The sequence below is a fragment of the Pollicipes pollicipes genome, unplaced genomic scaffold, assembly GCF_011947565.3.
Source record: "Pollicipes pollicipes isolate AB1234 unplaced genomic scaffold, Ppol_2.1 Scaffold_5724;HRSCAF=6776_pilon_pilon_pilon, whole genome shotgun sequence".
Taxonomy (NCBI): domain Eukaryota; kingdom Metazoa; phylum Arthropoda; class Thecostraca; order Pollicipedomorpha; family Pollicipedidae; genus Pollicipes; species Pollicipes pollicipes.
In genome coordinates, this window is record NW_023596746.1 from 19,173,130 (window position 1) to 19,187,686 (window position 14,557).

Genomic DNA, 14,557 nt, shown 5'->3' on the forward strand with positions numbered 1-14,557 from the left:
TCGTCCCGTTCAGCTCTCCAATCGGGCCCTTGACCGCCAGTCCCGGTGGGCCCCCTAGGCTCTTCGGGCCTTCTCAAACACTACCTCCGGTCGGCTCACGGCTCTTGCCAACACCAGGCCCTCTGCTGTCAGATCGCTGTGAGATCCAGACAGACGCTGCGCTTCGACCTATGTAAATCGCTAGCCTCTGCTTTGCCCCTGCTCGGGTAATGATACATCAGGCCCCTGCCGACCGTACGTTGTTGGTGGTGTCTGACAGGCATATAGGCCCTTATCGACCCAGGGCGCCTGATTAGCACGGCAGAGCCCTCTCGTTTGAGTAGGAGTACCCAGCCCTGCGGGCCGGGTCCCTGAATACGACCACCGGTCAGCCTCTCGGGTCATTCGAGCCCTTAATCATAGGTCTCGGGGAGCCATTTGAGCCACCCAGAACCTAAGTGGGGGAGGGGGCACGTGCCCCCTGCTTGCGTTACTGATACACTCACACACAAACGTCCGTAATGCATGGACAGCTCTCATATATCCGTTGGATTCGTTTTTTGTGCCATTTCAGTCACTTCAGCTTTCGATGTGGCACAAGGAGGCCTGTCACTAAGTGCAGCACACCTGAACACATCCTTTAGTAGTTTTGTTGCTGAAATATTGTGCTAGTTGACGAACTTCCTTCACCATCGCGAGGCCCTCCAAATACTCCATCATGCTGAACTCACACCCACTGAGACGTCCAGCAGCTGGCGTCGGTGGCGCGCCGGGAATACCACACCTACATCCACACCGATACTCAAGAATCGTAACTGTTCCGTTCGGGCACACTCCTCACGCAGCTGTGACCACCCAGCAATCCGGCCGACTGCAATGTCGACAAACTGACCGGGCCCAAACTGCAGGATAAACAGGAGTCGTGGAAAACGGTGACTCAGTGTCGCACGTCCCCTAGGAGTTGCACGCCGAACCAAAGCTTCAAGCGGCCGGCGTGACACGAATGTTCTCAGAGTGTAAAGATGTTTTGCATGTAATGCGCCTTACAGATTCCTTCCATTACGAAAAGGACAAAACTGTTACAAACAAGCCTTCATTCTGTCAATTTATCCGGCTTTCGTGTCCTGTTCGAACACTACAAATCCGTGAGACTACTTGAATGGCGCCATTGTTAAAATGTGCAGCCAGTCAACTGGCTAGCAGCGGCCACACCCACCTGGGCGGTGCCTGTATTGTGGCCGCAACATGATACAGAGATGGGAGCGGATGCGCAGTGTGTGGCATTGATGATTGTGAATGTGACATGTAAATCACAGCCAATTATTTTGCGCTAACATGACTTGTGGAACTTGACGCAGCTCTAAATAGGGTGACCATTCATCACTTGGCACAGGAAGCAGAGCAACCAACTGGCCAGAATTGTCCTGATCACATCGGTGCCATCGCCTTGCAGCATGACTCGGTGTGGGTTCGCTGGGCGGCACCCAGCATGTCAACTCCGGAGGTGGGTGTGCCCACAGAGCGGGTCACGGATCGGACCAAGCCGAGATCACACACACGGACACAGACACAGGCACAGGGACACGGGGCCAGGCACGCGAGGGCGGCGACAGCTGGCCGCCGACGCCACAGCCGTCCTCTGCGGCGAGCACCGACCAGTCCGCTTGTGGACACACTGCGCTGGCTTTGGCGCTCTGAAACATGGGCCGCAGCAGTCACACACCACGAGCGGAGCCGGGCGCGCGGCGGGGCGGCGCTCGCTGTCGGGCGCCGCCGCTGGTCCCACCGGCGCCGGCGGCGGCCCTCAGCTCAGGCTTCTGCCACGCGACGCCAGTCGGCCGTCGGCAGCGGCCGCGAGGTGCGCTAGAACCCAGCGTCTGGCGATGCCCCGGCGGGGTCGGCCCGGCGCCCTGCACTCCCGCAGCGCGGAGATCGTCCCACACGGCCCAACTGAACGACGCTTTGGTGCGAGCCATTCACGGTAACTTGCTTTCCATGCTCATTCACAACCTTGACTCCTTAGATTCTGTCTGTCTGTCTGTCTGTCTGTCTGTTTGTCCGTCCGTCCGTCCGTCCGTCCGTCCGTGTCTGTGTCTGTGTCTGTGTCTGTGTCTGTGTCTGTGTCTGTGTCTGAGTCTGTGTATGCCTCTGTCTCTCTCTCCCTCTCTCTCCGTATATATATATATATATATATATATATATATATATATATATATATATATATATAAGGGACGTGAGGCTATAGGAGGCCAGGCCATGAAGCCACCGTGGCAGTACAGAAGCATAGCCAGGATAAAGCTGCCGTAACAATAATTCTCCTCGGAACAAACGTTTTTTGTCTTGTCGAGCCCACCCAAAGCTCCTGTGCACACGAAATAATTCATAAATCATGAAACTGAATGAGTCATTGCCAAATACTTCAATACCATTCAAAACCGCGAGGTTACTACCATGGAGCGGTATCAACAACGCATCTTTCGCCCCGGATTCCAATATTTTCAATCGCGGCCTCACACATACGATTCGTCGGCAACTGCACCGGGGTCCTGCGCGCCGCACACATTAGTGGCGCGGTCCAGGCCCATTAGACCTCCCCCAGGTCGTCGTAGTCTGGATGCAACGCAAGACACTGCCTGCTACCATACTACAGCCGACGAGCCACCGACTTTGCAGTCTCCGGGAAGTCCGTCGAGTTTTACTTAAGCGCAGATGTCGAGAAACTTGAGCGGGTTTTTCGTTGCTGAATACAACCATCGTTTCATGACTGGTACGCACAACGTGTCCAAAGCAGCGATACGCTGAAAGCTTAACCCACCCACATAATTCCATATCCGTCACCCGTGTGAGCTGTTACTCATACTTCCGTATCTGTCACTCGTGTAAGCTGTCACCTTCCGTATTCATCACCCGTGTAAGCTGTAACACCACATCCAATCGTTTGCCTTTGTGGAGCTAATGGCGGCACACTCCCCTCCATAAACACGTGGCAAGCGGGCACCAGTATAGAGGACGGCGGATTATAACGAACGAAGCACGTTTTAAACCAAAAGCAATGACTTCAGCTCGGACTTGTCGAGACGACATTCGAAAGTATTCATATCGCAAGTCTCGCTCAGCAGTTGGAAGATCATTCTGCTTTTGAGGCACGCATGTGGAGATTGAGTCATGCGACCAGTACATATCCAGCACACCTTGGTATTCATGCGCCGTGGTACATCTCATCACACACAAGGCCTGTCTGATTTATGGCGCTCTGCGGTGTGACGAGCGCAGAGTCGCTTGACGCCCATGCATGAGCAGGACAAGATCTGTCCTTAACCATCCGTCTGCAGCTCAAGTTTAGGTTGAAACAGCGGGTGTTTGTCGCGGCCATTGTACCGAGATAGCCTTCGAATGCAAGCTCGGCTGTGCGTAGAGTGACGGCCCGTCCGTGTAGCTGTGCCCCAGCAGACCGAGAGTAGCCAGAGGCCGTGTGCCCGTGTGTGCGCGGCGCTGCCCGCGGCCGGGCGCCACCCGGCCCAGCGGCCCCGTGCGGACCCGTCTGCGTACCTGGCTGAGCTGGGCCGCCCGCTGCACGTGTGACGAAGCTCAGTCCGGACGGCCAACACAACAGCCGCGCAGTAAACAACCAACAACGCGCCGCACGGACACAACACGGCCGTGCCCTGCCGGCTGGAAAGTCAGGGCACAGTCAGCTCACTGCTCTCTCAGTGTCGGCATCATCACCACCAGGGGCTCACACCAAGACTTTATTCTAGACGCCGGCTATCATATACGGATACATGCGCGCACGCAGCCCAGCCGCTGGGGGCGGGCCGACTGGCCAATCAGAGGTCGTCCTGTGCGGCACGTCACACACGAGCGGGAGTGCGATTGGCTGGAGCCACCGCGCGGCTGGCACCGTGCGGCCCGACTCCCGCCCATGCGTATTTACACCGATCCGGGGGAGGGGTCCGAGAACACCACGAGTGTGGCGCGGCCGACCAGCACGCCAAGCCAGCTCGGGCCGCCAGCATGAAATTGAGCCAACGTTCACCAGTTACATGGATGCGGCGCCGGCGCATCAGGCGCCTGGTCAGCGCGCGGGGAGGGGGAGGGGGCGGGAGTGGGCGGGCGGGGGTCGGGGCCAGGGGGGGGGGGGGGGACAGCGACCGTTGGCGACGTCTACCGTGTGGGCGGCGGAGGCGGGGCCGTGCCTCAGCCGACCGTGGGCGCCACCAGGGCCGGCAGCGGTGCTGCCAGCGGGTCGGCCGCCAGCGCAGGCCCGTCGGCGTCTGCCGGGACAGAGCAGCGGTCAGGGGGGCGCCCGCAGCCTCCGGTCACGTACGCTCACAGGTACACAGCGCTGGGACAAGCCGCGGCACACACGCCGCCTTAGGTCACTGTCACTTGGCTGTCACTACTGCCGGCACCGCGGCAGGCGGCTGGAGCCGAAATGGACAGATATCCATCTGAGTGTAAGCAACGCACACGTGCCGACAGAATTACAGGTGATGATGTACACTTGTATTGTCTTTCAGCCCGATCTCATCACGTGACGCCACACGACTCCAGTCGGACGAACGCCAGGGATCCATCGACCATCTCCGACAGAGGGGATGCCATCGACCCTCTGCCGCACCGAGCCGGCGGGCCGGCTGCCTCTCACCGATGGGCTGCATGTACAGCAGCAGCAGGCCGGCCGGGCCCAGGTAGTAGTACGGGTCGGGCGGCGGGCTGCCCGGCGGCGGCGGCGGTGGTGGCGCCTCCTCTGCACCCTCATCCTCGTCCTCGAGCAACGGACGGATGACCTTGATCTGCCAGACGGGGGCGAGGGGTGGGAGGAATCAGCCAGGGTTTCCTAGCGCATGCTATATAGCGCTGTTGCGGCGCACATCACATTCGAGCAATAGCCTCTAATACAAGCTGAAATTCAGGTGCACTTCTATCCAATTCGCAATAACAGCGCGCGGCACCATTTCCTGCATGAACACGCTTGACGATATGACCGGCTCCCTTCTCGCCCTCGGAGACAGCGGCACGGGACAACAGATCCGCGTGTCGAGCCGCCATCGCCGCTCCCTTCACCAGCCGCCCGCGCGGCGCGCTGACGTACGTCACACGGCGACCCTCCTCACCTTGATGTCGGGCCATCGGCCGCCGCGGCCGCGCCGGCTGGGCGGCGACGGCGGCGGCGAGGGCGGCGGCGACGCCTCGTCCTCCGACGGCGAGCCCTCGCCCGGCCCGTACCCGTCCGCGAAGCCCACCCGCTTCTCCAGCCGGTCCTTGCTGCCGGACGGAGACGCCGTCGGTCAGCGTCGTCGGGGCACACAGGCGATGGGGACCACCAGAGATCTGACCGAACAGCAGCTGGCTACCACCGGCGCCGTCGGCACGTCCGCCGACCAGTGTGGAATTCACCAGGCTTGAGCTATTGGGAGTCGCGGTGGGAGTGGAACGTGGCTGACAGGGGGCAAATCTAACTCAACTCAACAAGCATGCGGTTTGATCAAAATAACGGTGGGCTACGCATTCGTTAAGCGCCGGTCCGACAGCCGTCTGGGCCACTGGACGGGAGCCACCCGTGGCGCCACTGGTCGCCCACCTGAAGCCGTCGATGACGAGGATGCTGCGCTCGGCCGGCGGCAGCGGCACGGGCGAGCGCGGCCGCTGCTGCTCCTCCTCCTCCTCGTCCTCCTCGGCGTCCGGGTCGGAGCCGGCGAACTCGGCCTCCTCCACATCAGGCACCTCGGACATGGCCTCCTGCCGGTGGAGGCCACGGTCAGCCGCCGCCCGCCGCCAGTGCCGTCGACCAGTGTACATTCTAACACGATGGCGGGGTGGGCCAAAAGAGGCGAACGCCCAACGAATTCCCACCGGCCGGCCGACGAGTGACGGCAAAGCGTCGCGAATACGATGGCTGCCCATCCGAGCCCCGGTAGCGGCTGGAACACCGTGGGATACATGGAACACCATGGAACACCATGGGTGGGGACGGCATGCGTGACGGCCATCACCGAGAGCTCCCAGACAGGGGTGGCCGGCTCGCCAATCAACGGCGCGCGGGCTCCGCCCACCACGGCCGCTGAACGGAGCCAGGCATACAGACTGAGCCGAGCACACAGACTTTGAGACAAGATACCGGCGACCAGCCTGGACCGGACGAGCCGTCTGGCCGCCGCCGCCGTGGCGCCTCACCTTGAGCAGCGCCTTCTCCTCGTCGTCGATGTCTGGCAGAGACGGGTCTCCGCCGGCAATGGTGGCCTCCAAATCATTGTCCAGCTTCTTCTTCTGATGAACATAATCGAGAAACGAAATCAGTAAACGGACACGAGAAACAAGGCAGCACCAGCAAACGCTCAAAGCACGGACCTATCGGCAGAAAAATGGAAGAGAGAAACAAAGAAAAAGCAGCGTAAACTCATGTTATTACATAACATAAACTAGTGAACAAAACATCAGACGTCTCTTGTGCTCCTGACAAAAACCTGTCAACGTCCGTGACAGGTGACTGTCCACTGGCTGCCATCAGCAGGACCAGGCTGAACGGCAGCGGCGCTCATCAGCCCTTCACCTACCTGTCGCTTGGAGAGCTTGCCCGCCTTACGGCCGATCTCCTCTTCCGTCTCCGCCTTCTCTCGCTTGCGCTTCTTCTTCTTCTCCTTGCGGCGGCGCCGGACGGCCGGCTGATAGAGCGGGAAGTACCAGTTAGGCGGCGCCGTCGGCGGCGGCGCGGCGGCGGCGGCCACCTCCTGCGAGAGCCGCGTCAGCGTCTCGGTGATGTGCTGCGCTGTGGCCGTGGGCGCCGGCGCGGCGGTCGGCGCCGCGGCTGCCGGCGGCAGCGGCGGCGGCGGCTGGTCGAACTCCGCCGGGGCGTCTGGCGGCGGCAGCACTTGCAGCATGTTGCCCACCTGCACAAAGCGCGAGCGCTGCACGGGCGGCGGCGGCTGCGAGAAGGGCGGCGCGGCCGGCGGCGGCCGGCACAGCTGCTGCGGCGTCGGCAGCGCCATCTGCGGCGCCAGGCCGTGCTCGAGCGCCAGCCGCTCGTCCAGGGACTGCCGCGCCGGCGCCGCCATCGCCACCGCCGAGCGCTGATTCAGCGCCACGTTCCACAGGTCGTCGTTGAGTCGCTCGTCGGTCAGCTCCGAGTCACTGATGGTCGAGTCGGCCAGGCTGCGTTGCAGGCTGAAGTCCTTGGACGGCGGCGGGTCGTCGGTGATGGTCACCTGGCGCAGGTTGGACGACGGCAGCGGGATGTGCTGCGGCAGCGGCAGCGGCGGCGGCGGCAGCGGCTCGACCGCCGGGCACACCGGGTAGGACGACGGCAGCCGGCTCCAGTCCGGGCCGCCGCCCTGCGTCGAGTGCGGCGCCGTGCGCACCGGACTGGACGAGCCGGGCCGCAGCACCGGACTGAGCCGCGCGCGCCGGCCCGGACTGCGCGATCTCCTGCTCGGGCTGCTGCGGCCGCGCGCGCGCGGACTGCGCGACCTCCGGCCGGGACTGCCGCGGGAGCGCGCGCGCGGACTGCGCGACCGCCGCGGCGGGCTGCGCCGCGCGTGAGATTTGGGGCTTCTGGAGCGTCGGGCTGGGCTGCCGCGTCCGCGGGATCTGGGACTGGCCCCGTGCCGCGACCGGGCCGTGGGCGACCTGCGGCCGGGGCTGGCGCGTGCGCGGCTCCGGGGACTGCGCGAGCGCCGGCCCGGGCTAGCTCGAGAGCGTGACTTGGGGCTCCTCGAACGCCTCGATGTGCCGCTGCGAGAGCGAGATTTGGGGCTCCTGGAGCGTCGTGACGTGCCGCTCCGCGAGCGAGACTTCGGGCTCCGGGACCGGCGGCCGGGGCTGCTGCGAGATCGCGACCTCGGACTGTTCGATCGCCGCCTCGGACTGTTGCGAGAGCGAGACTTGGGGCTCCGAGACCTGCCGCCGGGGCTGTGACGAGATCGCGCCTTAGGGCTCCGGGACCTGCCGCCGGGGCTGTGCCGGGACCGTGACTTTGGGCTGCGAGATCTGCCGCCGGGGCTGCTTTGGGCTCGAGATTTCGGGCTGCGAGACCTTCTGGTAGGACTGCTCCGCGAACGAGACTTGGGGCTCTGTGGCCGTTTCTCATGGCTCTCCAGAGACTGGGATTTGGGGCTTCCAGACCTTCCTCTATTGCTTTTGGAACGTGGTTTAGGACTTTTGGAACGTGATTCGGGGCTTTTGGACCGTGACGTAGGACTTTGGGACCGCAATTTGGGGCTTTTGGGCCGTGACTCAGGGCTTTTGGGCCGTGATTCGGGGCTTTTGGACCGCGCTCTGGGACTCTCAGACCGCCTGTCCGGACTCTGAAATTGCCTCGCAGGACTCTCGAGCGCCAGCTCCTTGGGGCTAGCCTGTCTGAGCTGGGGAATGGCAGGAGACTGGAGCTCAGACCGGGGGGAATGCTGAACCATCTGTTCCTCGCTCTCGCTGTCGGTCGACGGCAGGCTCTCCTCTGGAGGGCTAGCAGCGCGCGGCGGACTCTCCGTCGCCCACTGGCTGGCGGGCCGGGCGGCGGTCGGCGACGGCGACGGCGACGGCGGCGGTAGCGGGCTGGGCGGCCGGGTCGGGGAGACGAGCGCGACCGGCTCGGATGGTCCCGCCTCCTCCCGGCCGTCACTCTGACCATGCCCCACCCACGCCTCCTCCGCCTGGTGTGGGGGAGGACTCGCCTCAGGCGCCCGTGCCCCCTCCACGTGCGGCGGCTGCTCAGGCGACGGCGGCCGTTCCACGGCCGGTGGTCCCGGCGGCGCGCCCTCGTCACTGTCGGCCGGCGACCAGCGCGGTGCCGCGCGCACCGCCTCCTCCGGCTCGGCGAACGCACCCAGCGCCACCGGCCGCAGCGTGCGTTTCGGGCGCCAGCTTGATACCGAGCCCGATCGGCTTGGGCGGCGGCGGCGCGCGCACCGCAATGTCCGAGACCTGCGGCAGCTCGCGCGGCAGGCGCGTCATGGCGGCCGGTGGCGGCGCCGGCGGCAGCGCTGGCGGCGGCAGTGGGATCTCATGCGGCACGGGCAGCTCCAGCGGCAGTGGCAGCGACGGTGAGTCGCCGGCGGCCGGCGGCTCCGGCTCATGCCGGCCGGAAGAGGGCGGCAGAGGCGGGACGGCGTCAGCAGCCCAGGCGGCCGCCACAGCCGCCGGGCTGTCGGGACGCGCCGCCGCCTGGACCGGGGCGCTGGTCTGGCGGGGCGATGGGCTTCGATGACGGCGCGACGGGCTGGGCTTGCGACGCGGCGAGCTGCGAGAGCTGTATTCCCGACGTGACGGGCTGGATCTACGCCGTCGTGGACTGGATGGGCTGGACTTGCGACGGGCAGGGCTGGACTTACGTCCTGATGGGCTGAACGTCCGGCGAGGTGGGCTGGACGTGCTACCTCGACATGATGAGCTGGACTTGCGACGAGATGGGCTGCGCGGGCTTAACTCGCGACGAGGACGCGATGGGCTGGACTTGCTCCGTGAGGGGCTCGACTTTCTGCGCGATGGGCTGCCCCTGAGGTGTGAAGGGCTGGACCTCCGACGAGACGGGCTGCGGGAGCTCGACCTGCGGCGTGTCGGGCTTGATTTGCGCCGTGACGCGCTCGGCGGGCTCCGTTCGTGGCGTGACGGACTGGCCCGCCGACGCGGCGGGGAGCCTTTGCGAGGCGGCGATGCACTCGACGCGCTGGGCTGCCGACCTGACGGGGTGGATTCCTGACGCGGCAGGGTGAACTCCTGACGCGGCGGGGTGGGCTCCTGACGTGGCAGGGTGAGCTCCTGACGCGGCAGGGTGGACTCCTGACGTGGCGGAGTGGGTTCCCGACAGGGCGGTGTGAGCGGCCGGGGCGACTCCTCCCGTGCCGGCGCAGGGCTCATCTGCGGCGAGGTGGGCGAGCCGGGGTCGTAGAGCGAGCTGGGGGAGCTCGGGTCGTACGGCGACGAACCGCCGCGCAGCACGGGCACGGCCAAGGGCGCGGGTGCGGCCGCCGGCTCCGGGAAGTCGGTAAAGCGGCGGCGAGCGCGCGGTGCACTCTGCGGCGAGTCGCGCGCGGCCGTGGCCTCCTCCTCCGCCTCCCAGACGGCCGTCGGCGAGTAGCGCTGCTCCGACACCAGAGGCGCCGGCGCGTCCGCGTTCCGGGCGCTGGCCGGCGCAGGGGATGGGCAGCGCGCGGGCGCGCAGTCCTCCTCGTCGCTGGCCAGGCGGCGGCGACGGCGTCGCCTCGTACTGCAGCGCCGCCCGCGGACTGTAGAGCTCGGGTGACGGCGAGCGGCCGCGAGCGACCGCGAGCTCCGGCGAGCCGGACCCTCCCGACAGCAGACCGCTTGGCGCCATACGAACCTCTGCCGCCAGCAGGCCACTGGGCTCCATCACACTGCTCGCCGCCAGCAGACCACTGGGCTCCATCTGACCACCACTCGCTAGCAGGCCACTGGGCTCCATCTGACCACCACTCGCCAACAGACCACTGGGCTTCATCTGACCACCACTCGCCAACAGACCGCTGGGCTCCATCTGACCACCACTCGCCAGCAGACCGCTGGGCTCCATCTGACCACCACTCGCCAGCAGACCGCTGGGCTCCATCTGATCATCGCTCACCACAAGGCCGCTCCGCTCTACCTCGCTATCGGTCTGGTCGCTGGCACTGTCAGTCGAGTCGCTGGTGCTAGCGCTCGCGCTCTCGGCTGAATCGCTCGGACTGTCCCGCCGGCGCCGCTTGTGTGACGAGCGCCGCTCGGACGGGCGGCCGTCGCGCGAGGGCCGCCGCCGCCGCCGCTCCGAGTCACCGTCGTCGCCGCCCTCGCGGCGCGAGCGCTTCTTGGAGCCGCTGCCGCCCGCACCGGCGCCGTCGTCCGAGTCCGAGTCGTCGCTGGTGTCGGATGGGTCGCGCTGGCGCGAGCGGCCCTTCTTTTTCTTCTTCTTCTTGGACTTTTTCTTCTTCTTCGGCGACTCGTCCTCGCTGCTGGACTCCGAGGAGGTGTCGGCGGCCTTCTTCTTCTTCTTTTTGGAGTGGCGCTTCTTCTTTTTAGGCTTGTCCACCGATTCGTCCGAGTCCGAGTCACTTTCTGAGGCAGCCTTCTTGTGTTTCTTCTTTTTCTTTTTCTTCTCCACCCTGTCCTCATCAGAATCATCGTCACGACGCCTATCCTTGTTTTTCTTGCTCTTTTTAGACCTCTTGGACTTCTCTTCAGCTACCGAATCATCTGTATCGTCGTCTGCGGACGTGTCCTCCTTGTTTGCGGACCTACGTTTGTGCTTCTTTTTACTATCTTTGCGATCACCGCCTTTTTCCTTTGCGTATTCAGCCCGATCTTCTGACCTATCTCTCCTGCTACGCTTCGCAGCCGGAGACTCTTTCTCAGCGCCGCCTCGGACATCCTCCTTCGCCCTGCCTTTCCTGCTCCGGTCTCCCTCACCGTCTATTTTGTCGCCTGTGTCCCGTCGATTGTCGTCAACCTCTCTTCTGTCTCGGCCAGAACGATCAAAACTTTCACTTCGTTTTCGACTGACCTCTTTCTCCTCCTTTCTCTGCTTCCATGTTCGGTTGTCCACCTCTTCTACACTTTCCCTCATCTTGCGACTGGGTTTTTCGCCACCTTTTTTGCCTGCAACTTCTCCATCTTCCGTTTCCTTCCTCTTGCGGCTCATCCCTTCATCGTCACTTCCTCCCCTCTTACGGCCATCGCGCTCTACACTATCTTTCCTCCTTCTGACCGCCACATCATCGCCACTTTCGTCTCGCTTACTCTTATCCTCTTCCCCACTTTCTCTGCTCTTTCGATCGGCAGCTTCGAAGCCACTTTCTCTATCTTTGCGGCTGTTCTCCGCCACACCACCTCCACTCTCCCTCCTCTCGCGGTGACCAACTTCCCCGCTTATTTTCATCTTTCTGTCGGCCGCTTCACCGCCACTCTCCTTCTCCACACTTCGTTTCCCCTTGCTACGGTTCGACTCCTCCACACCTTCCCTCCCCTTACTAAGGCTCACCTCCTCCATACTTTCTCTCCCCTTGCTACGGCTAGCCTCCTCCACACTTCCTCTCCTCTGCCCGCTCAACTTACGATCACGATCTTGTTCCTGCCTTCGGATCATCTCGTCAACACTGTCTTTCCGCTTTCGACTCACTTCCTCGCCGACGCTGTCCTTCCTCTTTCGACCCTTTTCCTCGTCATCGCCCTTCCGCACGCCCTGCTCCACCTCCGAGCCGTTGACAGAGTCCCTCTTCTGTTGGGTGGCCTCCTCCTGGGGAGGCCGCTCATCGACGACCGGCGGGGACTCCGCCACCTCCTCCTCCTCCTCATGTGCCGAGCCCGGCTCGGCTCCGCCGGCCGTGTCCGCCTCCGCCAACTGCGGCTCCTCCCGCGTCGACGACACCTCCATTGGCTCGGAGCTGGTCGGCTCCTGGCTGGCCCCCGTCGCCTCCTGCACGGCCGCCAGCTCTGCGGCCGCCTGTCGGCCATTCTGACGCGGCCCGGCCGTCGCCTCTGCGTCCGAGTCCCACTTAGAGCGCGCCTTCTCGTCGTGCTCAGGCGGCGCGACCTCGTCCACCTCTGGGTCGCGAGAGTACCACGGCCGCTCGCGCAGCGGCTCGGCCGGGCCGGCCGGCGTGCTCGGCTCCGACCTCGACCACCAGGCCGCCAGCTCGGCGCGCCGTGTCTCGTCCACCTCCGCCAGCACGCGCTTGCGCGATTTGGTGCGCGAGAACACGCGCAGGCTCTCGCCGTACGTCACGTGAGGCCGCGTCTTGGTGGTCTTGACCGTCTCACGCGGGTACTCAAGCGCGCGAGTGCGGCCCACCACGCTGACGTACACGATCATGCGGTGGTCGTACTCGGGCCGCAGCAGCGGCGGCTCCTCCTCGGGCGACGAGTCGCGGCCGGCCGAGCCCGAGCCGGAGGAGCGTGAGCGGCGCCGCCGCCGCCGGCGCCGATACTGCTCACGGTCGTCCCTGTCGCGCCGCTTGCGCCGGATCAGCTCTGTGCGGATGTTGCGGATGTCGTCCGGCTCGTAGCCGCCGTCCTTGTACTCGCGCCAGTCGATCGGCAGCGTGTCGGGCCGGCGCCGCTTCACCGGCTCGGGGCTGCGGCTGCGGCTGCGGCTGCGGCTGCGGCTGCGGCTGCGGCTGCGGCTGCGCCGGCGCCGGCCGCCAGACCGGGATGCGCTGCGGCTGCGGCGCCGCTCCTCGGTCGGCTCGGCGGCGGCGGTTGTGGTGGCGACGGCGGAGGCGGCGGCAGCGGCGGCAGCGGAGGCAGCGGCGGCGGCGGCGGCGGCGACGACCGGCGGCGGGGCGGCCGCCTCGCCCGCGGCCGGCGTCAGCGCTGGCTCCTCGGCTGCCGCGGCCACGGCCGCCGCCTCCACGGCGGCCTCGATGCTCGCCTTCTCCTCGGCCACCTGCGCGTCGCGGTTCTTGGCCGCCGCCATCGACGCCATCGAAGCCATGATGCTGGTGGCATTGCCGATGATGATGGCCGAGCTGGGCAAGTGGCCAAGGTTGAGCGTCTCGCGCAGCTCCTCCTCTTCGCGCTTGATCTGCTCAATCAGCAGCGGGCTCCGCTCGCGCTTCTTGCGCCGCTTCTCCTCCTCCTCGGCGGTGGCGGCAGCCGTCTTCACCGGCTTGGGCGGCACCGGCGGCTTCTTGATGGCGCCCTGGCGTGCCGCCGAGAAGGCCAGTAGTCGCTTCTTGGCCTGCTCCTTGCCCAGCACGGGCGGCAGCCGCTTCAGCACACTGGGTGCGATCTGCGACACGGATGTGGGCACGACGACAGGCTCCGGCGCCGGCGCCGGCGGCTGGGCGGCTGCCGGTGCGCGGGCCGCCTCTTCGTCCACACCACTGTCACTGTCGTACATGGCACTCGGCGAGTAACGGCTGAAACATGACGTCACTGCCATCAGGGAACATGCAGGCAGCCCGCGACACCGTGGCACCCACCGATAGCCAGGATTGCATTTTGCGCCGCGCATTTCGACACGTCGACTTCGAGCAGACCTTGCATGCTTAACGGCATCCACAACGACGCAGAAGGCCGACTCACACTGACACAACCCGACTCTGGCACCGAAAATTAGACACGGGCAACAATACAACACACGAACGGTTTTCCAAAAGGGCATGGTGACCGGCGCTAGCACCAGTCGCCAGCCAGTAACTCACCTGTCATCCTTGTGTGGAGCGCCGGACGAGAAACTGGCAGAGGCAGCCGGCGGTGCTGCGGCCGGCGGCGGCTCGGTGGGCAGCGACGGCGGCGGTCCGGTCGGCAGCAGCGGCGGTGGCAGCGTGGCCATGAGCGGCGGCGGCGGCTGCTGCACCGTGCGCGGCGGCAGTGGCGCCATCAGGGAGGGGATGGGCGGAGGCCGAGCCGGCAGCGGCGGCGGCAGCTGGCCCAGCATCGCCGCCGGCGGCACCACCGGCGGCGGCTGTCTGAAGTTAGGCGGCGGCAGGCCGAGCAGCGGCGGCAGGCCCAGCGGCGGGCCCGGCGGCGGCACGTGCGGCGCCGCCGGAGCCGGAGCCGGAGTCGCAGCCGCAGCCGCAGCCGCAGCCGCAGCCGCAGCCGCAGTCGCAGCCGGAGCAGGAGCCGGTGGCGGCGGCGACGACGGCAGCGG

The 14,557-nt window shown here is 65.2% G+C and overlaps 1 protein-coding gene across 1 annotated transcript; it reads right to left on the reverse strand.

Annotated features, from left to right (window-relative positions):
• Positions 1–4,176: 4,176 nt before the first annotated feature.
• LOC119102777 (serine/arginine repetitive matrix protein 2) lies at positions 4,177–13,804 on the reverse strand. Its single transcript, XM_037226230.1, has 13 exons — positions 13,301–13,804; positions 10,182–13,126; positions 9,817–9,868; positions 8,801–8,898; positions 8,388–8,475; positions 7,681–7,875; positions 7,041–7,250; positions 6,537–6,917; positions 6,157–6,249; positions 5,564–5,721; positions 5,097–5,247; positions 4,628–4,775; positions 4,177–4,253 (listed from the first exon to the last, which is right to left on the reverse strand). Exons 1-13 carry the CDS (start codon positions 13,802–13,804, stop codon positions 4,177–4,179), a joined length of 5,100 nt encoding a protein of 1,699 aa, XP_037082125.1.
• Positions 13,805–14,557: the final 753 nt, after the last annotated feature.